Source organism: Hippocampus guttulatus, chromosome 12 (assembly GCF_054856545.1).
Source record: "Hippocampus guttulatus isolate MCC_2025c chromosome 12, RoL_Hgut_1.0, whole genome shotgun sequence".
NCBI classification, from domain to species: domain Eukaryota; kingdom Metazoa; phylum Chordata; class Actinopteri; order Syngnathiformes; family Syngnathidae; genus Hippocampus; species Hippocampus guttulatus.
In genome coordinates, this window is record NC_141272.1 from 12,800,898 (window position 1) to 12,823,385 (window position 22,488).

A 22,488-nucleotide genomic window follows, 5' to 3' on the forward strand; every position below is an offset into this window, starting at 1 on the left:
GCTACCAATTCGGGGTGTCCCCCGCCTACTGCCCGAAGACAGCTGGGATAGGCTACAGCACCCCCGCGACCCTAGTGAGGGTGAAGCGGTTCGGAAGATGAATGAATGAATGAATGTATTGTATTGTATATGCTGTCCATGCATGTATACAATAGCAAGAGCTAACTGAGCTCTAGTGTATGTGAGCAAAATAATATTCTGTGTTTATAAATGCTTTTCAGTAGTTTGGATGATTGTTTCAGTAGTGTATGGGAGTGTGGGGTGGGGGGGGGGATCAGCGCGTATGAATGTTTTTAAGTAGAGTGTGAGAGTGTTTTGTTGGGGCATGTCGGTCAAAACATTGTGTGTGAGTGTGTATGCGCGCGTGTGTGTGTATGCGCGCGTGTGTATGAATGAATGAATGAAAACGTTTCAATAGTATATAAGAAATATACAAATAATAATATTTTTATGGAATTATGTCCCTGACGGCTCCTCATACCCCTCCTCAACTAGACTGAGGTCAGTTTATCCTGCACCTGCGTCACCGCACTCAAAAAGCCAGGCGGTGATCCATCTGACTCCGGGTCAGCGGGACGTCGTGTTCTCCCGACAAGTTCCGCCATTTCCCCCCACTTGAGGCCTTTTCTGTCCTTCCTTCCCACCATTGCGCTACATCGGCGACGGCGGCACCGGGAGGCGGAGCGGCGTGAGGCGAGTTGACAGACAGCGGGAAGGCAGGCGGGGATCCGGTGTGCCACAGCGGCATGAGAGCGAGACCCGCGGCGGAGGAGTACAAACACCGCAACCTGTATGTGCGACGGGCAGCTATGCGGCGCCACGACACATTGTGAACGTGTGTTGTTGTTGTCGCCACATTCCGCCCCCTTATTCTAATAGCCGACTAGCTTAGCTCTGATTTCATACCGACCAACGCCGTGGGAGAGGCAAGGAGGGGTCCGGCCAGGTTTCGCAAGGAGGTGGACGTTTTATTCTCCCTCCGCTAGGGCTCGCTGACGACGATAAACGCCAGCAAGTGCTCTTTCCCCCCCATCCCCAGATTTCTTTTTGTGTGTTGTACCGAGTGAGGGAAGATGTCCGGGCAGAGCATTACGGATCGGATAACGGCAGCCCAGCACAGCGTAACGGGATGCGCCGTGTCCAAAACAGTATGCAAGGCCACCACTCACGAAGTAATGGGCCCGAAGAAGAAACATTTAGACTGTAAGTATGCCCACTTGTCTCTTTTGTTATCTATTTAAGAGCCAAGTGTCGAGGCTAAAAGACCCCCACTAGCTCGGTTATGGCGGCTGTCGGAACGACTAGGCCTCAAAGCCTGAGGCGCCGCTAACACGCTAACGCTATCGCAAGTCACGGAGATGGACGTTGAGCATAGCGAATGAAGCTGCGTTCCTTCACTTTCGTGTTTTTTTAACCAACTACTGAATCTGACTTTGGAGCTGTCTGGTGTCGATAAATGACGTTTCTTGTCGTCGTAGGTCGTTTTTCGCTCTCAGCCTGTACTTGAAGGCGACTCTAGTAATGGTAGTCGAAGTAGTAAATGCGATGCTAACAGTATGAGCCAGGACCCCATTTGACATTTAATGTAATTGTTGCCACATTAACACCTTCACTCTCCGTTCAATAGGCGGATATTCAAACTTAAATAAATTCGCAACAATAAATATTATTTATTTTTGAGGAATAAGTTTGTATCACATTTTGTGTCGTTGGCAGGTGACACACCTGTTGTGTTGTTCAGGTGACTCCTCACAGGTGTCATAAATTAAAGAAACGGACTGGGAGGCGACGTGCAGCCCGAGGAACATTTTTTAGCCAGATGTACAATCATTAAAAGAAAAAGAGATGTGACAAAAAAAAAGTGCAGCGCTATAAACATTCTAATCACAAGTGCACATGTAAACAGTGCAAGGAGGTATACTGATTTTTTTAAAAGTAACTTGTTGAAGTGAAGGCAGGCAGAAAGGGAGGGAAGGATGGATGGATGGATGGATGGAAAAATACGTTAAGACAGTTCACCGCCACTTTTAGGATCTGTCTCTACTAGGCCAACATAACTACAAACCGTAACTTGAAACTTTGACCCTGGTTACAGACCCTGCTTAGAACTTTTAACCCTAGCTTGAAACCCTCAACCTTACGTGAAACACTGTTTTGGATCCCTGATCACTGCTTGAAACTCTAGCTACAAACCTTCAGCAAGGATAGAAACCCCAATTTGAAAACTTAAATCCTAGAAATGCTATTTTAGAACACTGCTTTGAAATGCTCAAGCTAGTTAGAAACACTGACTTACTTCCTGAACACTAATCTTGTCTTGAGACAAGGCTTTACGCGATCAGGATTTTGGGGTCGAAAAGCGATCAGTTTTAAATATAAACAGTTTTCTCTCACATTCGATCAGAATATGAAGCAATATATCTGTTTAAACAACTTCTATATTTACTCAGCAGACGACCCACACCATCGTGAAAATGCACTGGAAAAAATAATTTAACCCCCCCCCCCAAATTCTGAAAAAAAATGCTCATAAACATTAAATACAATAAAATGTTAATTAACATCAACTCTGCACATTAATGGAAAAAAAATCCATTCACATCACCAGACATTAAGGTTGCCAGGACTTTTGCTAAAGCGATTGCTGTCTTGGTTCAACAGCTGTAAATAAGTCAATTCACTTCCTGAAGAACTATGCCAAGTAGCCAACCCTTGCTCCTTTTTGACTTTTATTGGAAGCTGGCTGTGTTGTATAAGTCCTGGCTCGCACAAACAGTGATTATTTCGCCCTGTTTTTTGCTGACATTTTACCACCTCGTGTATATGTTCCTTGTATGTGATAAAGTAGCACATTCTCAAAGCCCTGTGTGTGTTCATGCAGTTATTCAAGGTGCACAAGTATATATCGCGCATATTAAGAATTAGGACAGTATAATTTTGAATACATAAAGTGGGAAGATCATTTGGACTTTTATATCATTCACATTTCATTCGTAGCTCACATGCTGAAAAAGATGCGGTCTAGTGGCTAGCAGCTAGCCGCTAAGCTGTTGCTCAATATTGGCTTGCAAGAACCAATGGACTACTTTTCAAAGGCAATTTAAAAATCTTGACATTCCATGACTCCCCTCACACTTAAGAATCTTAATTTGAAACCCAAAACCATTGCTTGATACTGCTATAATTAGTCTCTGAAACTTATTTAAATGGATGCAATTGTGTGGTTCTCCGTGTTGCAAGGTTGCAATAAAATGTTTGTTCCATTTAGTGTGACCCTGAGTTACACTTTGAACTTTGAGCCCACACGTAACATGATTTATTTCCCTCAGAGTTATCTTTGTCACGCTGACGCATGGCAAGTTATTCCCCTCAGTAGGAATCATCACTACTGTCACACGAGTGTGATTATATCACAAGAAAAGCCCCCCAAAACCCGGAGTATTCACTGTGACATGGCACTGCTTCCACCATATTCATCCTCCTCCTCTTCTTCATTTGGCCCTCCAGTCAGTCATCCATGCTCACTAGCGTCCGCTTCTTGCGAAGGTTACCCTGCCCTATTTTGAAGAGTCAAATATAGGACGGGGGGAAAAAAAGAAAAGGAAGACCAACTACTTCATAATGATCTGCGCTCTCGTTTGCCGTGTTTGTTGATGTTAAATTTTTTTAAAAATATTTCTTTTTAAAAGTGGGTCGAACAGCTTTGATATATATCCCTCGGCCAGCACTGTGGATGTGAAAAATGATATGAGCCGCGAGCAAGTGGGACAGCACATGTATGATTTACTGATAGCTGGCAGCGGTCGTTATCAGTGAACAGAAAACTGAATGAATTCAGCACACTATTCGGTCATTACTATTAAAAGGACATTATGTTAAATCCAATTAATTGATCAGCCATTCCTAAATTGAGTGAAGAGCCAGTTAACATCATCACATTATTAGAAAGGTAAGCTTGGAACCTGGGGTGGGGGTTGGGGTTCCTAGCTACAACACGGGGGTCCCTTCCAACAAACCCAATGAAGTTGGCACATTGTGTTAAACATAAATAAAAACAGAATACAATGATTTGCAAATCATATTCAACCTATATTTAATTGAAAACACCGCAAAGACAAGATCTTTAATGTTAAAACAGATAAGCTTTTTTTTTTTTTTTTTTTTTTTTTTTGGGGGGGGGAGTAAATGCCCATGAATTTAGAATTTTATGGCTGCAACATGTCCCACTTGACCGGGTCAGGCATGACAAACGCAGCTTGTTCATCACCACCGCGGTCACTTCTGTTTATTCATAGCCAGCAGCGGCAGGTGTTGGTCTGCTCATGGACTCAACGTGTGTGGGAATGCATAACGTCACCTCACTACTTTATTGTCGATGAAGACATATATGACCCTCACATGAGTCACCCTCAGGTACCAACATGGCATCGCTTTCACCCCATGGAAATCCTACCGTGTGTTATTTTTAGGCAGCATATGGACAATTGTCACGAATCATTGCAACAGCACAGTTAATGCGATTTTATTTTTCATCCATTTTCTACCGCTTATCCGGGGTCGGGCCACGGGGGCAGCAGCTTTTGCAGGGAAGCCCTGACTTCCCTCTCCCCAGCCACTTGTTCCAGCTCTTCCCGGGCTTATCTCGGGACGTTCCTATTTGTGTAATTGGATTTTCTTTTTGATATTAAAAGAAAAAAGAGTGAAACAGAATGTACAACATTGCATTTCATCATCGTTGGTTCCCATGTCAGATTTGATCCACTGCACCAATGAGATGAACGTGAACATTCCCCAACTGGCCGACTCGTTGTTTGAACGGACCACCAACACAAGCTGGGTGGTCGTGTTCAAGTCGCTGATCACCACACACCACCTTATGGTCTATGGCAATGAGGTGAGTCTCACACACGTGCACATGCACACACGCTGTGTCAGATAATCTCACTACAACCCAGGCAACTGATGTCACGCAGATTACGATTGCATGTATGATTAGATTAATATCTTTTAGTGATGTATCCCCCCCACTCTCATTTGCAGCGTTTTGTGCAGTACCTTGCTTCGAGGAACACATTATTCAACCTCAGTAATTTCTTGGACAAAAGTGGCCTGCAAGGTAACCTCAGCACCTCACTCTGCAAACTTTCATTTTGTATGACGTGACGCATATCCATTTTTTTCCTCCAGGTTACGATATGTCCACGTTCATCCGGAGGTACAGTCGATACCTGAACGAGAAGGCCGTTTCGTACAGACAGGTTGCCTTTGACTTCACCAAAGTTAAGCGAGGGTAAGACATTCAAGGTGATGTTCTTCTGTCCTGCAATTTGGAGGTGCCCTTTTTTTGACAAAAGCCTCTTGAAAAGTAGCAGCATTGCATACAAACAGCAGTAAACTGCAAAGTAGAGAAAATATTATAATGTGCACTTGTTCATAACACAAGCTTCCTATTTGTTTGTTTAACTATCTTAATCGCATGTAATCGCAATGTTGCCAAGCTATAAATCATATTTTCTCGAGGTAGCCATGGGAAGATGTGGATAAATGTGCTTATGTGTTTATTTTTGACTGTTTGTTCAATAGTGATTTTTGCTTCAACATTTTTTTGTAGTCAAATTATTTGAGTTGGATAACCCTAACATAATGTTGTGATGTTTTTTATTGTAAGCTGCCATTTTCAACCCCAAATCCAGCATATCGCAATGTCTACTTAGACGACACTAACCATCACTCTGCAGACACACACTGCTATTTCAGACTTCATAAACCCTTTTTACGCATCAATTTTGCAAATTTGGCAGTATTGGCCTGGTGTTAAACAGGTATTGTGCATTCAGGCAACAGCTAGCTGAAAATTCCGTCTCCCCCACATTCCATGCTGATGCTGTTGAAACACAACAGCGACATGGAAAAATGCCACCTCTTACATGCAGCGTAAAAAGGGCTCCAGTAAAGCCATCTCTTACAAGGGTGCCTATTTGAAGTGCATTGTTTATTTGTTCAAGCGGACAACGCACATGGCAACTATTCAAAGCAGAAGATACTATGTCGCTGTCTTACGGTGTCTGCTGATGGTCCCCCTGTGTCGTGACAGAGTGGACGGCGTCATGCGGACCATGAATACAGAGAAGCTGCTGAAGACCATCCCCATTATTCAGAACCAGATGGACGCCCTCCTTGATTTCAATGTGAGTCGGAGGTGAAGCCCCCTATCGTGTTGCAGCTTTAAAAAAGTGAAGGCTTGGGGGTTGTGTATGAGGCTGCTGCATAGATGCATTCTCTCAGCCACAAAAAGATAAATGTCAGGCGTGTGTGCAAACCATGGCTGATTGCTTTCCCGCAGGTCAATGCCAACGAGTTGACTAATGGGGTCATCAATGCAGCCTTCATGCTCCTTTTCAAAGACTCCATCAGACTCTTTGCCGCCTATAACGAAGGCATCATCAACCTGCTTGGTAAGAAAAAGCCTCTCCTTCCCCTCCAGATAGTCACACCAACATTTAATCCTCACCTTTTTCACTGAATAGAGAAATACTTTGACATGAAGAAAACCCAGTGCAAAGAAGGGCTGGATATCTACAAGAAGTTCCTCACCCGAATGACCCGGATATCAGAGTTCCTCAAAGTAGCTGAGGTACATTGGTGGTTTACAGGCTGGTAGTTGGCTCTCATGCAGGATGGGGGGGGGGGGAAACAACTAATTTGGCTTACTCTGTGCTCAAACAGCAGGTGGGCATTGACCGAGGAGACATTCCAGACCTTTCCCAGGTAAGCTTGCAAGCTTCTCGCTCTCTCTCTCTTGTTCGGTCTCTGTCTCTCTACCACTGTCTTTCTTGTTTTGTCTCTCTCTCGCTCTCTGTCTGTATGTCCCTCCCTCCCTTTTCTGAAAACAACAGAGATAAATAAAATTACCGACCAATGTATACACTCACTGGCCACAATGTTCGGGACTGATGCATAAAGGAGGTCCAGTCCAAATGCTGTATCAGAAAAAGTGACTTCACAAGAGCAGTGTCCCATTTTGTTTGATGCTGTCAGAGTGGTATTTTTGTTTGCAGTTTTTAGTGGCACTGCACTTTGTCACTGAGGGCTCTTTCTAATACCGGGTTTTTCTTGCTGGAAATTCAACGGAATTCACTTTCTCTTACGGGAAACATACCTTAAGCTAAGAGTTCCAATTAGAATATGACTACTACAGTGTTAAAGCATTTGGTTATTAAAAAAAGCATAAAAAAGGCCTCTTCTCAAATCCGCAAACTCTTGGGTAAGGATTCATAAGTGCACTCACAAGTACTGCAAGGTGAAAAGTGCAGTGTGAAAATACAAATAAAAAAGCAATAGAGTAAATGCACAAGTTAGCCCTGCAGTGGATGACTTGAAGCGAGCTAGCAAAACTAACGGTGCTAACATCACCCGGCCATAAGTCAGAAGTGAGGCTCATGTTCTTATTTCCTTTTGTATGGATATGCAGAAGCATGAAACCTTTTGTTCCAGAAGATAGCGGAGCCTCGGAAGCCTGAACCGTATGCGGCCAGTGGTTGAGTCACACACAAAAGTCAATGGTGCTAAAAGATTGGTCGCCAAGCGCCCATGACACTTCAATAGTGAAATCAGATCACATCGTTTGAGCCCTTGGCTCCTCTCTGGCAAAATATGGCATTATCCTCAAGTTCCACTTTTCCTTTCTTGGTCAGCGAAGCCGTCTTCGTTGGCTTTCAGAACGCAGTCGTATCTGTGCCATTCGAGATGCTTCTTTTAATACTAACCAACTATTTTGGCTACCTGTGAGCAAAATGGCCACCATTGGTAGTGCTCTCTTCTCTCTACACTTTGCATGCTTCCTCCTTGAGCGCATGCTTCCACAGGAGGTGCTCTCTTGTTTTTTCTTCTTATTCCTTAAGCGTTCCTTTCTCTCTTCTTCTGCTGCTTTTTCTTCAGCATCCCCTTTTACAGTACAGTAAATAAAGGTGTCAGGTTCACTCAAAGGTTGCAGTCTAGTCACAGTCGCACATTGACGGTGAAGGTTATACACAATACGTGTACCGTAATGCTGTGCTGTTGGCCGTTGATTTGCTGTGCAGCTCAAAAGGATCCATCCCCTGACTGTCACCACCTTTATATTCTGTATTCTCCCCTTATCTTTCCACTTCAGTTCACAGTCTGTGTAAGTACTATCATTTCACTCTTCCATGTGTGTGACTTGCTTTGCTGGTGTTGTCCTTTTGCATGCCTCTGCGCCGTCTCACACGTCCGTCCATCCATTTTCCGATCCGCTTTATCCTCACAAGGGTCGCGGGGGCTGCTGGAGCTTATCCCAGCCGTCTTCGGGCAGTAGGCGGGGGGACACCCTGAACTGATTGTCTATGTGGTGACTTTTCTCATAATGAGGTGTACAATCAGAGTAGCTCATTTACTGTTAAATGGCTGCTCTGTTGTGCTTAGTTGTGGCCCATTTCAACAACCTCCCGCAGGTTGTTGAACATCCTTTGGTATAGTGAATCATCCCATACACATGTTGCTCCCATGCAGAGTAAGTGTATGGCTGGAATGCAGTCACTGGTGCATCAGTGGTGGGCAACTACAGGTCTATGTTGAACCCTCAAGTCACAGAAAATAACATATATAGTGGTACTACAAAGGTTGACTCAAAACAAAATTTCACATTGAGGTTAATTATATTTGGAATCTTTAATAGAGTCCAAACTGTCGCCATCATCAAACCTTTGCTAACGGTACAGGCATTCTTTTCGGGAAAATGTTGGTATATATTTCTATAGTGCTTGTCTACCTTAGGGTTGCTGGTGAGTTGGTACCTATCCCAGCTAACTTTGGGCAAGAGGTGGGATACACCCTGGACAAGTGGCCAGTCAGTAGCAGTGCATATACACTATATGGGCAAGCAACCACTTAGACTCGCATTCAATTTGGTCTTCAGTTAACCTAAAATGCATTTTTTGGGGGGGATACCGGGAGAAAGCCTACAAGTAGAGGGAAAATAGATATGATTCAAACTCTGAACTTCATAACTTAACTGTGAGGCAGACATGCCAACCATAACTCACTATGCTACTCTGAAAGTTTTGTCGGACAAAGTTACTTGGTGATCGTGTGAGTCCACTTACCTCACGGAAAATTCCAGTTAGTCTTTCGGTGCTGGCTGTGAAATAAGCTCTTTTGAGGTGCCCAGACAGGTTATGTTAATTCAATGTTCGATTTTTTTTTTTTCTAGTGCGAACATTTAAGGGATATTTTTCCGAAAAAATGTTGTTCAATCTACAAATTGTATACACTTGAAGTTGTTTAACTTTGGAGGTCCCATTGTATGAAAAGGATGGTTTATATCCTGTTCTTGCTTGGTTGCCCACCACTTTCCTTCATGGTGTCAATGTCGCACACACACAGACACACACACACACACACACACGGTCATGCGGTGTATGAGCAGAGTGCTGACTTTGTGTTTTCTTGCCGTGACAGGCTCCCAGCAGCCTCCTGGAAGCTCTAGAGCAGCACTTGGCCTCTTTAGAGGGCAAAAAGGTGAAAGACTCCACAGCAGCCAGCAGGTATGTTAATTTGGCCATCGCAGTCCGTTTCCTCGGGACTGCCATGGTGTGTCGCCCGCACCCCAGCATGAGTCTGTCTGTCCCACAGGGCAAGCACTTTGTCCAATGCCGTGTCGTCGCTGGCGAGCACGGGAATGTCTTTCACGAAAGTGGATGAGCGGGAAAAGCAAGCAGCACTGGAAGAAGAACAGGCCCGACTCAAAGCACTGAAGGTGATTCAATTTCGGTGACCTCATCTCAAGAATTGTTTTCCAGCCTCTCTGCTTTATAACTGATGCGCGTCATTTCTCGTGCAGGAACAACGACTCAAGGAGCTCTCCAAGAGGCCCTCCTTTGCCACCACCGATACGTCGCCCATTTCCACCACAGGGGGAACGATTAACACAGCTCCGGCCATCGACCTATTCTCCACACCGAGCTGTTCTAACGGGTAACTTAAAATAAATTGTAGATGGAGCTGCAGACGGGAAATGACGGTTAAAGTGCAATTAATTCAAATATGCCGCGACTTTTGCACTTTGCATTTCATCAATGTTCTATGAACAGCCTCCACCTCAAATCAGCTTTTATTGAACAGCGACAGTAGATATTTTATACTGTACTTTGTTTTGGAGCAACGCAAAAAAAACCCAACATTTTTGTATTCCTAAAAATCTGACTTTGTGGACATGCATTATTTTCATTAAAATGACTTGGTGTTATCTATGTCAATACCACAGTATGATTTTCATGTATTTTGTGCATACTGTTCTCACTGTCCATGGTAATAGTATCTCCAAAGTTTCCTTTGTCATGCATAAAACAAACAAATTTCCTCCATGTTTTGGATTAAAAAGAGGGACTCATAATTTAATACACAGGTAAAATCATCACACCCCGTACTAATGTGCCTTTCCTGTATTATCTTTTATCACACGAGGAGATAGAATGTTGTTTAGTTTTTATAACTGGATGGATAATTCATTATTTTATGTTTCCAGTGCAGTGAAAATGGAGAGCGACCTATTTGACCTTCAGTCCACGTTCCAGCCACCCATGCAGTCCGCCTCGTCAGGGCTCCCCGTGGCGACGGCGTGGGCAGGTAGAGAGCGCCACCGACGCAGCTCTTGATCGCTACATGCGTCTTTTTATTATTATTTTTTTTAACTGCTCTGCATGCTCTCTCTTCTGATGTCCACCAGTTCCTCTCCACTTGTTTTTGGTCTGTTTCATTTTCTCCTCTCTTTCTCTCTTTGGCTCTTCCGCTGTTTCTCTTTGCCTGCCTTTAGATCCTTTCACCTCTGCCGAAGCTGGAGATGACTCCATGCCAAACCTTAATCCTTTCCTGTCAAAACTCGTTGTCGATGCCTCTCACTTACCTGCCGTGTCTTCAGACGGTGTTAGCTTTTCCACTAGGACATCTGCTCATGAAATGTTTGGTGGTAATGACTCTCATTTTGTTTTTCCCCATTGTCCTCACTCATGTGCTGTTGATGTAGAAGCATGATGTAGTTTGCTTGTCCTCTATGCTGCTGTTGTCTTAATGTTACCAGTGCACTTGTTGTCTTTGAAGCTGAAATCGCACTGTTTCCAGTGAAAACTTGTTCCTCCTCTTTATCAAGATGTCATTCAAGGCCAAATACTCGTCCGATTTAAAATTATCCCTCCCATCCACCCAATTCTATTTTTTGATTTAAAAAAAAAAGTTTTGTCTGTGATGTGTTGCTGTAGTGTAGAGCTTTTAAGTATTTTTTTCCTTTTACTAATACTATGTTTGATTCTCTAGATCGTTACAATCCCTTTATTGACACAAACTCGTCAGTTTCAGCCAATAATAAATGCACAGTCCGGCTAGAACACTCTATCTCAGGTACTACAATGGTTTTGAGTCCTGCAAACATTGGATCCTATACAATTAATTTTAGTATTCAGTCACACCTTCCCATTTCCAATAACATTCGCTAATATTTCACACTTTTGGGAACATTAAAATGTTAACTGCATTTTTTTTCCTGCCTGCTTGTTTGGCTAGTTCCTGAGACACTTTTCTTTCCCCCCACCCTCTGGTTCTTTCTCTCCTTCTTATTCTTAACGCTTCCTGTGGCGTGTCAGACTCCTTCTGTGGCCCAGTGTCCATTGCCCAGCACCTCCCACACCAGGCTCCCTTCCCCACAGAGCCCTCTACTGTAGCAGGTCTATTCAGAGGTATTGAAGGCGCTCTCTGTATCGATGTGTGAATCCCGCTCCACTGTTAGCTGAGCCCCCTCACCCCCATGCTTGTAGAACTGAGTCCCGTTTTGAGAGGCATCACTTGTCTTAACCGCAGCTGCCTTCTTTTCATCTTTAAGGATACTCAACGCCTCAGCCCCCTCCCCAGCCACCTGCAGGAGGTCTCCAAGTGGACTTTGAGTCTGTGTTTGGAGCCAAAGCTGCTGGCAGCAACAGCCTCAACGCTGAAGGTTTGTACTTAATGTCGCCAATGGATTTGCCTCATGCATTTACATCAATGTATGTAAGCATCTTGTGTGGGTTTGTCCTACTGTTTCTACCAACTGCTTTAGTTAGCGGGATGGGATGAAAAACACAACCAGCTTCCATGACAAGTAACAAAACTCATTCAACTTTGGTGCACATCCAAATAAAAATGTTCATGTCCCGTCATTTGCTACTTCGTTCCTGTGATTTTTCTTGAAGCAGGCTGATCCCTAATAGATGGACATCTGACAACAAAAATACAGGGAATTTCCTTTTTATATCATGATGCCAATTCATCCTCACTGTGGTACATTACAGTCAGATTGGTATGATTCACGTTCCAATTTAATGCATACACCTGTAATGTGTGGAGGTGTTTTGCAGGGAACAGAATAGCCATGAGGAGATTGTGTCCTCATGCAATTTTATGGCTATTTGCCGCCATCTTATGATCACATAATATTACTACATTGAGAGAGAGAGAGAGCACTCACAGGAGATCCTAATATATGTAATACCTACCCTGATGAGGTTTTGCTGTTTCGGTGGGTGCGAGTATTTATCGTGCTCCTAACAACCAACATAGTTTTACGTTGTATATATGATTTATAGGGTAGCAAAAAAGTGACTTTGTTTTTAACCTGTCTGCCTTACAATTGTGATGTGCGCATTTCCATCCCTGCTCTGGGCTACCTGTGTAGAGTTTGCCAATTTTTCCCATGCCTGTGTAATTTAATCTCCAGGTACTCTATCCCACATGTCAAAACAAGCATTGCAGTTTTATTGGAGAGGGTCCGGCTCACCTGTGACCCAAATGAGGACAAGCGTGGTAGAAAATGAATGAATGGATACATATGACAGCCGATTTTAGAGGTGTCGGTCAGTATTTTCCATGTAATTTGTATATTTCACGAGAAGCATACTTTATAACAAGTTGGCGACAGGTAATCCAGTGTTGGTTGTCAACAGAATTTCATGTCATGGTCAACAGTTGGTTTAATCTTTGCATTATGCAAATTTCATCAAAACATTGTCATAGTGACTGAAAGGAATCCTACCTGCATACGAACAAAGCCATTGCCCTCATTAAACCCAATGTTGGTTGCCAATGAACCCCACAACACAATCTCTTAATTTATAAATTTGATCCTGCAATGTCTTGTCAGATATCGCCGGGGGTATCCTGAAACCCACTCTTGCTGCTTCCAACCTACCGTCCAATCAGCAGCCAGAGAAGCTGGTGTCGGACGACCTTGAGTCCTCCCTTGCCAACCTTGTCGGGAGTAAGTATGCAATTTTTTGAATATTGGTCACATAAAATGTTACGAGATGTAGTATGTTATGAAAAAAAATCAAATCACCTTTGTATTAAAATAGAAAATATAATTGAATGGAAATTTATGACAAATAAAATGGGCCCATGTTACTTTTATTGTAGGACACAGGTTATCCTAAGCATAATTCATTAAGTCAATGTGTCCAAATATGGTCCCACATTATTCAATCATAAATAATGGAAAACATGTCATTTAATAAAACACCCATATTTGAGTCACCTGCCTTTAAAACGTGTGAAAGAGCCTCATTCACGAGGCTCGTAAACTATGTCTATGTTTGGACTTGCTAAATGGAGCTGTCCATGTGTCGCCTGCGCCGTCTCTTCAGGAGGCAGCGTGAGCGTATGTGTCAATGTATTCTTCCAACTGTAGTTGAACTGCTGGGTGCCCACCCTGGAAGTGGTAATCGCAACCTGGAAGTGGTTATCGTCCTGTTTGTAGATTAAAGTGGGGTGGAAATGAAGAAATGTATTGTGTCCGTTGTGAGAGAAGTGCACAATTACTCATGGGTGCAGTTTAGAAGGGAATATTGGTTGCAACGTAATTGTTGTGTCGAGGATTTTTAATGTTTGTTCTATGTGTTCCTCAGACCTTGGCATTGGAAATGGGACCATGAAAAAGTAAGTGGCGCACAGATACTCGCCGTCGTTGCAACAGTGATAGAAACGCTTAACTCGAGCTGCCTTAATTCACAGTGACATCCACTGGAGTCAGCCCGGCGAGAAGAGGATGACAGGCGGCACAAACTGGCAACCTAAAGCGGCGCCGACGACGACTTGGAACCCCGTCTCCATGGTGATTAATATATATTTTGGTCGATGAACATATGGCCCATGCACAACATGCGTCCTGGCAGAGTATTTTATCAGGCCTGCCATACAATTCTAAAAACCAATAAAACCTCAAAAAGCCCATCTGAGAAGACTTCCTAAAATCTGAAATGATTTCTGATAACTGGTGGTTCAATCCTCAGCCATTGCAACCATGTTGAAGTGCCCTTGAGCAAGACACTGAACCCCCAGTTGCTCCTGGTGCTGCGTCACTAGTAGGTGAATGACAATGTGAAGCGCTTTGAGAACCCTACAAAAGTGGCATGGCTCATGGCTTCCAGTAAGTGTGCAATATGGACAAAAATGTATATCCCGAGATACTGATATTCCTTAAAATTAAATTAATGGCAATGTTCTTAGTTCTGGCAAATTGGCGGCCCCCTGAGATGGATGGAAGCGGGTGGATTTTATAGAGTAATTCATATTCCGCCATCCACCTGTTAAACTTAAACAACTTTTTCTGTCCCTGCAGCCACCATCCACCATGGCCTTCCCTGCCACCACACCCACAGGCATGATGGGCTACGGCATGGTGAGTGTAAAATCCATGTTTCAGTGGTGCCTCAACTTCAGACTTTAATATGTTACATGACTACACTTACTCAAAACATTTGTATCTCAAATATTCTTTCTCCATTGAAGTGAAAACAAACACCATTCATTTGTTCTGGCCCACCACAATATGAAATACTTGTTGTGTTTTTAATAAGAATGGTATTCTACAATATTGTGTTTTATAGAAATGATAAAACATTTAAATAGAATGAAACAATTGATGCATAATAATACATGTGCAGCACCTTGTGGTGTGCGGGTCGCGGCCACTAGGGGGCAGCTTCTTCTTCTCCTTTCGGCTTGCCCCTTTTCAGGGGTTGCCACAGCGAGTCATTAATTCTTTCCCTGTTCTCTGCATCCTCTACTCTGACTCCAACTACCTGCATGTCTTCCCTCACGGCATCCATGGATCTCCTCTTTGGCCTTCCTTTCTGTCTCCTACCTGGTAGCTCCATCTCTAACATTCTCCTACCAATGTATCCACTGTCCCTCCTCTGTACATGTCCAAACCATCTCAGTCTGGCCTCTCTAACTTTTCTCCAAACTTTCCTATCTGAGTTGTCCCTCTGATGACCTCATTTCTGATCCTGTCACTCCTAAGGAGGGCAGCATTATACATAAATAGGCAAATAAATCGAAGCATTTCACAACGACTCAGTGGGTTTCAGTGATTGTCCTTTTTCACAGAGGATAGAGAATTTATGCCCTTGGCTATGATGTTGAATGTTTTGCAGGATCCTTTGTTTTCAGATAGTCTTTGGTTAAAGGATTATTGACATTGCAACGAGGATGCAAGTTGTTAGCCAGTATATGGCGCATTTGCATTATGCTGATGGGTTTTTGTATAAGACAGTTTTGTGGTGATTTTAAATTCCTGAGATGTAATGCTTCAAAAGCACTCTTGACAAACTGCTGCTTGTTGTGAAGTTCGCTACTAGCATTTAGTGCTCATATCTCAAAGCCTCCCAAGACAAATAGCCAGAGTGACGACTTGTATCTTAAAAACTCTGTGATGGGTTTCTTGGTGCCACTGTTCATACTTTTGGTCCCAGTACCAGTAATTAGGCGACAGTATTTGACAAATAATCCTCCGTGTCTCCTTTGCAAGCCTCCACACATGAGTTCCATGGGCATGATGAATCCTCCCACCTTGATGTACAGTCAACCTGTGATGAGGCCGCCCAACCCTTTTGGCTCGGTTTCCAGCACTCAGGTGGGTGCGCCTCGTCTCCCTCGTTCTGTCAGGTGTCAGTGTGTGTGGAATCATCTTGCTGTGTTACATTCCCAAGTTGGCACAAACACCGATGATGGCGGTTTAAGCGAGCCTCGGTTCTCATCTTGAACTGTGCATCATCTCTTTTTTTTATTTTTATAAATCCTCCATTTAACCAACGCATTCAATTCAACATCGGTGCTTGCCCAAACTAATCTCATTCCCCCCTCTTCCTTCATCTCTGCGCTGACTCTGGCCCTCCTATTTCCTCTGTGTGTGTGCGTGTGTGTGCGCGTGTGTGTGTGTGTGTGCGCGTGTGTGTGTGTGTGTGTGTGTGTGTGTGTGTGTGTGTGTGTGTGCGCGTGTTCGTTCCTATAATAGCCCTCGGCAGCCTCTAGTCCTTCCAGCCAGAGTCCTCTCCGAGCCCCCGGACAGGACCCGTTTGCACACCTATCTCTCAAGGATTTCTTGTAGAGCGTCTCTTTAGGTACAGCATGCCTCTTCTGCTGGCGGCTGTGACTGTGTGTGTCTGCTTGTCTTCTCTCATACCATCTTCATGCTTTTGTCTTCATTTGACATAGATGCCACATGCGTTTTTCTTTGCTTGATATTGATCTTGTTTTGCTCCTCTCACCGTCCTGATTGTAGTGAGGATCACGCTGCCTGGTTGAGCCTGACACTCATCGCATATGGCTGCGAACTGATTTGTTGTCTTATTTTTTTGTTTGTTTTTAAACACATGATTGAACTTAACCAGCTGACAGTTCTGCATACCACGCCCACAAGCTAGTCTCACTCTGCAAGCTTTGCATGGCATCTCTTAGAGAGGGACACACAGCAGTACTCAAATGTTCCAAAATTACATTTTGGAACACTTGAATACTACTGTCTGAACAACCTTTCAGGTACAGCGGTTACTACAGTGGACAACTTGTCATGTTACGGTGCGCATGAAAAGGTTAATATAACTCTTTTGGATATGTTTTGTATGCAAGTTTGATGCAAGCCAGCATCACTAACCTATCCAAACATACTATGAGCTGTATGCACGGTATTTGTGTGGTCGACACATTTAACTGGGAAATATGACATAAACGACGATGGATGAATGGAAAGTAAAAAACTGTTTCATAAAAAAATAAAATAATCCTCACTCCGAACAAACAATTCCTCACTCTTGTCATGTTGGCGCGCTCGTAAGGGGGTCAAATTCCACATGACGACATTTTCAGAAGCTGCTCCACAAAATACTTAATTGTGCGCTGCTCGTGTATCTATAACTAAAAGTCGACAGCCATTTTTCTAAATGTACACTACACAGAAGAAGTTTTGGAATGTTTGGCGTTCATGCTATGTTTCAGATTGAACCCAAAATGCATTATACCCTTTAGATGAACTTAATTTGTCTTTATCTAAGTGTTTGAATCTCCATCCGTTCAACATGTTTCAGGACTTTTCACACAACTTGCTGTTGTATAATAGGGTGCTAGACAGCAAAATCCCTGCTCGCTCAACTAGAGTTGCTTCCGGCGCCTTCTGGGAGAAGCCTTTAGTTGTAAAACATTTTTGGAAGCTTAATAAACAAATGTAAATGCAGCTACATTGACCTCTTTTAGTGGTTTTAAGCCATTAATTCATTTGTATAAGGACAATTACATACGTGCATGAACAGACACAGCCGGTATGTATCTCTCCGGACTGTATTTTTCATTTGCCCCATATGGTTGAAAACACAAATAGCAGAGCTCCACCTAGTGGCAAGGTTGGAGTATCACCGTGTCTTGTCTCTGAAATTAAATTGAGGCGATCCAGCCTCAAATGTTTCATACCTTTCAACAAATTATTTGGCTGTTGGTATCTTTTAGCAAAACATCATGCACAGATGTGGCAAACGGCTCTTGAGATGTGTGGGACATACTTTTTAAAGAAAATGTCTTTTTTTTCCTTTTTTTTCCCGCAACCATCGAACAATCTTGAGGTTTCTAGTCCCTTTCATTTAGGACATTGGTTATGCTTATATTGAGAATGTAGTGATTGTTTCGGACATGGAACCTTTTGCCAAAATGTAAAAAAAAAAAAAAAGCCAATTGTTTTGAGCATGGAATATTTTGTCAAATTGTCCCCAAAAAATGGCAAGTGTTTGACAGGCTTGTCAAGTAATGTAAAGTGATCAGAGTATGTACAATATTTGGCTTAATTGTACCTTTTTTAATGCCATTATTGAAGCTCATTTTAAAACTGCATTATAAATTGTCAGAGAGGAAGTTAGTTTAGCGAAATGAATATATGTTAGTCTAGTGAGGGAAGATGTTGAGCTCACTGTGAGGTGGGGCTTACCCAAGAGTCACACTCAAATGATGTGGTCATTTTAACTTGTGTCTTGCAGACGCAGTTCATGTAACTTTGAAGAGCTCATCTCTTTTGGAAAGGTGAAGCACTTAGCAGCAAAAAGCCTTGTCCTCGTCGAGGTCTCCGGAGAGACATTCACGTACCCCCACCCTGCCCGTGCCCTCTTAGACCCCCACCACTCACTCACACATGCACCCTCACAAAATATCAATTGTGTTGAGAACTGCGGCGGCGTCCAGTAACCTTGGTAACAGAGGGTTCCGTCTCCGTTTTACAGTGTCATCTGTAAAAATAGTTCTGGCTGCTGAAAATCTTTGATGTTCTGTATTTGGGTAAAAAGAAAAAAACAACTTAAAACTACGGTTGGGTTTTGAGTGAGCGGAGAGGTGCGTTAGTTGTAGGGCGATGGCGACCTTCCCCCCCCCCCCCCTCAATGCCACAAAGTCACCCGTCACGGTGTAGTGATGCTAACGACGTTTACGCCCGTTTAGTTTGTCTTTTTTAACGTGTTTACAGTAGACATTCCCTGTGTGTCGTTTGTATTTATTTATGATTGTCAGTCGAAGGAGCTCGAGTGGGGGTTTCTTGTAAAATCAACAGCGCATAATAATGGAGCATCGAACATGCGTGGGAGTGCTTGAGCCATCATCAAGTGGTAGAGTGACAAATAGCTATTGTATAAATGACACCTATTAAGCCGAATGATAGAGCACTAAATATTGACTTTGTTCATTTGTTGGTTTTTTTTTTTGTTTTTTGTTTTTTCTTTTTAAACTATTGTTAGATGAAAATTTAAAAACTTATTATAAATTCACAGCTGCCACTGTGCTGAGAGTGCAGATGTTTCCACTAAAGCTCGGGTGGGAAACCAATGCGGTCCACCAAGCAATCATAAAAATATGCGAATAATATATGATTACAACAAACAAACGAAAACCCTAACCCCCCCCCCCCCCCCCCACCCCCACACACACACAAGTTTGTCATATTTTTTGTCCACTTAGTATAGCCCTTGGAGGACTTGATAGGAAATGGTTGACCCACCCCGGAGCTAAACAATACATAGTGCATTCTGTGCCTATATCGGGGTCTTTTTTGTTGTTGTTGTCGTCTGTAACTTGAGTAACACTTCACACACCATCCCAGCGGCAGTGACGGCGGACTCGATTTTGCTTTAATAGCTTGGCACACCATCGACTCGGTGAGCGCGCTCGAGGCTGCCTTTACTCTCTGAATGTGAAGAGTTGTCTTCATGTTGCACACATCTTTCTTTCCACACCGCACGCGCAGCCACTCACCCGCCGCCCCACTTGTCAAAACATGCTTGAGTGGCATGTTTGATGTACAGGAATTGTACAGGAGATCAAGATGACCGCTTGATGGTGAGGGACGGCGGGCAGGTGATGTCAGCGGAGGTGCAGGACGAGGGACGAGCGCTGTTGATCGGTGCTCACTGTAAATATAATAATTAAGACAAAAAAAAGTGACTGTTCTTTGATTGCAAGAGTGAAAGATGTATGAAATATGAACATGATTCAAATCCAATTTGACTCTACCTATTAAGTCTTGATTCAGGATGATCCTCTGCAGATCTCTTGTCTGTCATTAGAACCTGTAGCAGGCGACCACTCAAATCTTGTTTTTTCTTTTTCAAATAAAGAGCAGCTTACACAAAAAACACAGTCCCTTTCTCTCACTTTTTCTTATTTTTCCCTCTTACGCAAAAACAACTAACAATGACCAAACATTTGCCCAGGCCACAAACTCGCTTGAAAACTCAACGGTGTATATAATACAACAGCCCTGTGGCAAATCTTAATTTCATTGGCAAAAATGTGAGTTGATGCCTAAAGCTTTTATTTGGATTTTTTTGGAGTTTGTACTTTGATTTTTCATATTTGTGCTTCTCGTGACTTTTACATGTTTGAAATGGGCAACAATAAGGTCAGGATTTGGCTCAGAATCTTTTTAGTAAGCCTCGGCGACCAATTTATTATTGAATTGCAAGCTTTTTTAAAAAATTAAAATTAAACTTTGGTAGTTATTGTTTTTCAGAATTTAATAAAAGCATATGAAAATGATCTTTCAGAAAATTAAATGGCAAGAAATATCAGTTGAAAAAAAAAAGGTTCCACCAAAACAAATCAACCTCAAATTTGAGTCGCTGTGAAGCAACTTGACTGTGACAGGTTTTCACATTTAAAAGTATATATTGAGCTCTCGAAAACAAAATTTGAGTCACTGCTGAAACATGGCAGTTTTTTTTGTTTTTTAAAGATTCACAAAATCCGTTTTTCCGAAAACATTTGTTTTGATCCATTGTTCCAAATGATACCAAATGTAAGTCACTGCAAAAAAAAAATCCCATAATGGGTTGATCTAAAAAAACAACCCAAAAGTAAATATAGTTCATAGAAAAAAAGTTCATGTCTGCTTGAAATTGTTCCCTGATTAGATTTCATTTTTATCGTAATTTTATCGGTTTGTACTACTCAGGGTTGAGGGGGACCTTACTACTTTTATCTATAGCTATTTGTTCTAGGATTATTTTGTATAATGTTCAAACTGAAGAATTTGTTTTTAGCAAATGATCTGTAACTTATTTTCTGGCTGTAACACATTCCAGAAAAGCTGGGACAAGTGAGAAAGTTGAGGAATGCTCATCAAACACCTCTTTGGAACTTCCAACAGGTGAACAGGATAATTGGGAACAGGTGAGTGCCATGATTGGGTGTAAAAGGAGCTTCACTGAATTGTTCAGTAGCTCACAAGTAAAGATGGGGTGAGAATCACCACTTTGTGAACAACTGCGTGAGAAAATAGATGAACAATGTTCCTTAACGTACAATTGCAAGGGAATGTAGGGATTTCATTTTCTACGATTCATTATCATAGGTTCAGAGAATCTGGAGAAATCACTGCATGTAAGCGTCAAGGCCGAAAACCAACACTGAATGCCCGTGAACTTCGTCCCATCAGATGGCACCGACATCACTGTATAAAGTATATCGCCACCTGAGCTCAGGAAAACTTCAGAAAACCACTGTGAGTAAATACAGTTTGGCGCTTCATCCTTAAGCATAACTCAAAACGCTACTATTCAAAGCAAAAGCCATTTCTCAACAACACCCGGAAACGCCGCCCTCTCTGGGCGCGAGCTCATTTAAGATGGACTGATGCAAAGTGGTCCTGGTTAGCGCAGCAACCTCACAGTGCAGAGGTTGTGGGTTCAATCCCCGCTTCGGCCTCCCTGTGTGGAGTTTGCATGTTCTCCCCGGACCTGCGTGGGTCTTCTCCGGGTTCTCTGGTTCCCTCACGCATTCCAAAAACAAGCATGGCAGGCTGATTGAACACTCCATATTGTCTCTAGGTTTGAGTATGAGTGCGGATGGTTGTTCATCTCTGTGTGCCTTACAACTGGCTGGCAACCGATTCAGGGTGTCCCCCGCCTACTACCCGGAGACGGCTCGGATAGGCTCCATCAACCCCCCGTGTCCCTTGTGAGGATAAAGTGGATCGGAAAATGAGTGGATGATGCGAAGTGGAAACGTGTTGTTTGGTCTGATGAGTCCACAATTTTTTTTCTCTCCCCCCAATTGTGGGTGTCGTGTCTTCTGTCCAAAGAGGGGAAAAAAACCACCCGGACTGTTGTGGACGCAAAATGTGATGGGATAGGCCTGTGTTAGTGCCAATGGCATGGGGAAGTTGCACATCTATGAAGGCACCATTAATGCTGAAAGGTTCCGAAAATAATTTGCAAATTGACGGCCCGGTAGCAGGGGCGGTTCTGGATCAATTTCACTGAGGGGGCCGGGCTGGGGCCAGGGGTTTTGATGGGGGGGGGGCACATTCAACCCAGGGCTAAAAAGACAGATTCGAAATCTTATTAGACTTTTTATTTCTTCAGACTTGGGTGTCTTGAAAGGCGCTTATAAATAAAATGTATTATTATTATTATTAGGAGGGCTAAAATGTCTGCAAGCGTAACAGTACGTCTGTTGAGAATATTCAAGCCAGGGGATGATATGGTACCAGCCTGCCGGGGACAAAAATTGCAAATACACTGAAGCTAGATGTTTTACATGCATATCATTATCCAAATTTTAAAAGGCAATGTCTTATATATTGATCCTGTTAAATAAAAATTAAAATAAAAAGGGAGACTAAAAAAGTTACACACACACGCG

At 43.0% G+C, this 22,488-nt stretch overlaps 1 protein-coding gene across 11 annotated transcripts; it reads left to right on the forward strand.

Annotated features, from left to right (window-relative positions):
• Positions 1-500: 500 nt before the first annotated feature.
• Positions 501-19,983, forward strand: picalmb (phosphatidylinositol binding clathrin assembly protein b). 11 transcript variants are annotated; one of them, XM_086125169.1, is made up of 24 exons: positions 501-1,203; positions 4,752-4,894; positions 5,041-5,116; positions 5,188-5,290; positions 6,095-6,188; positions 6,344-6,455; positions 6,528-6,634; positions 6,727-6,768; positions 8,153-8,164; positions 9,478-9,563; positions 9,652-9,775; positions 9,860-9,993; positions 10,544-10,644; positions 10,745-10,984; positions 11,329-11,412; positions 11,655-11,747; positions 11,891-12,001; positions 13,184-13,300; positions 13,944-13,974; positions 14,050-14,149; positions 14,657-14,716; positions 15,848-15,952; positions 16,334-16,439; positions 18,339-19,983. In XM_086125169.1, exons 1-23 carry the CDS (start codon positions 1,074-1,076, stop codon positions 16,424-16,426), a joined length of 2,298 nt encoding a protein of 765 aa, XP_085981295.1. In that variant the 5' UTR covers positions 501-1,073; the 3' UTR covers positions 16,427-16,439; positions 18,339-19,983. The 11 variants fall into 11 exon arrangements, with proteins under 11 accessions (XP_085981295.1, XP_085981296.1, XP_085981300.1 ...); XM_086125174.1 differs by having other exon boundaries at positions 507-1,203; positions 10,832-10,984; XM_086125170.1 differs by lacking the exon at positions 8,153-8,164 and having other exon boundaries at positions 505-1,203.
• Positions 19,984-22,488: the final 2,505 nt, after the last annotated feature.

What these genes read in the sequence shown, in the direction of transcription:
- picalmb (XM_086125169.1), top strand. Translation starts at nt 1,074, where the DNA reads ATGTCCGGGCAGAGCATTACGGATCGGATAACGGCAGCCCAGCACAGC. An exon ending in TGCTCATGAAATGTTTGGTG is followed by an intron (nt 10,985 to 11,328) that starts GTAATGACTCTC and finishes TTGATTCTCTAG; the next exon opens with ATCGTTACAATCCCTTTATT. An exon ending in GCATGATGGGCTACGGCATG is followed by an intron (nt 14,717 to 15,847) that starts GTGAGTGTAAAA and finishes CTCCTTTGCAAG; the next exon opens with CCTCCACACATGAGTTCCAT.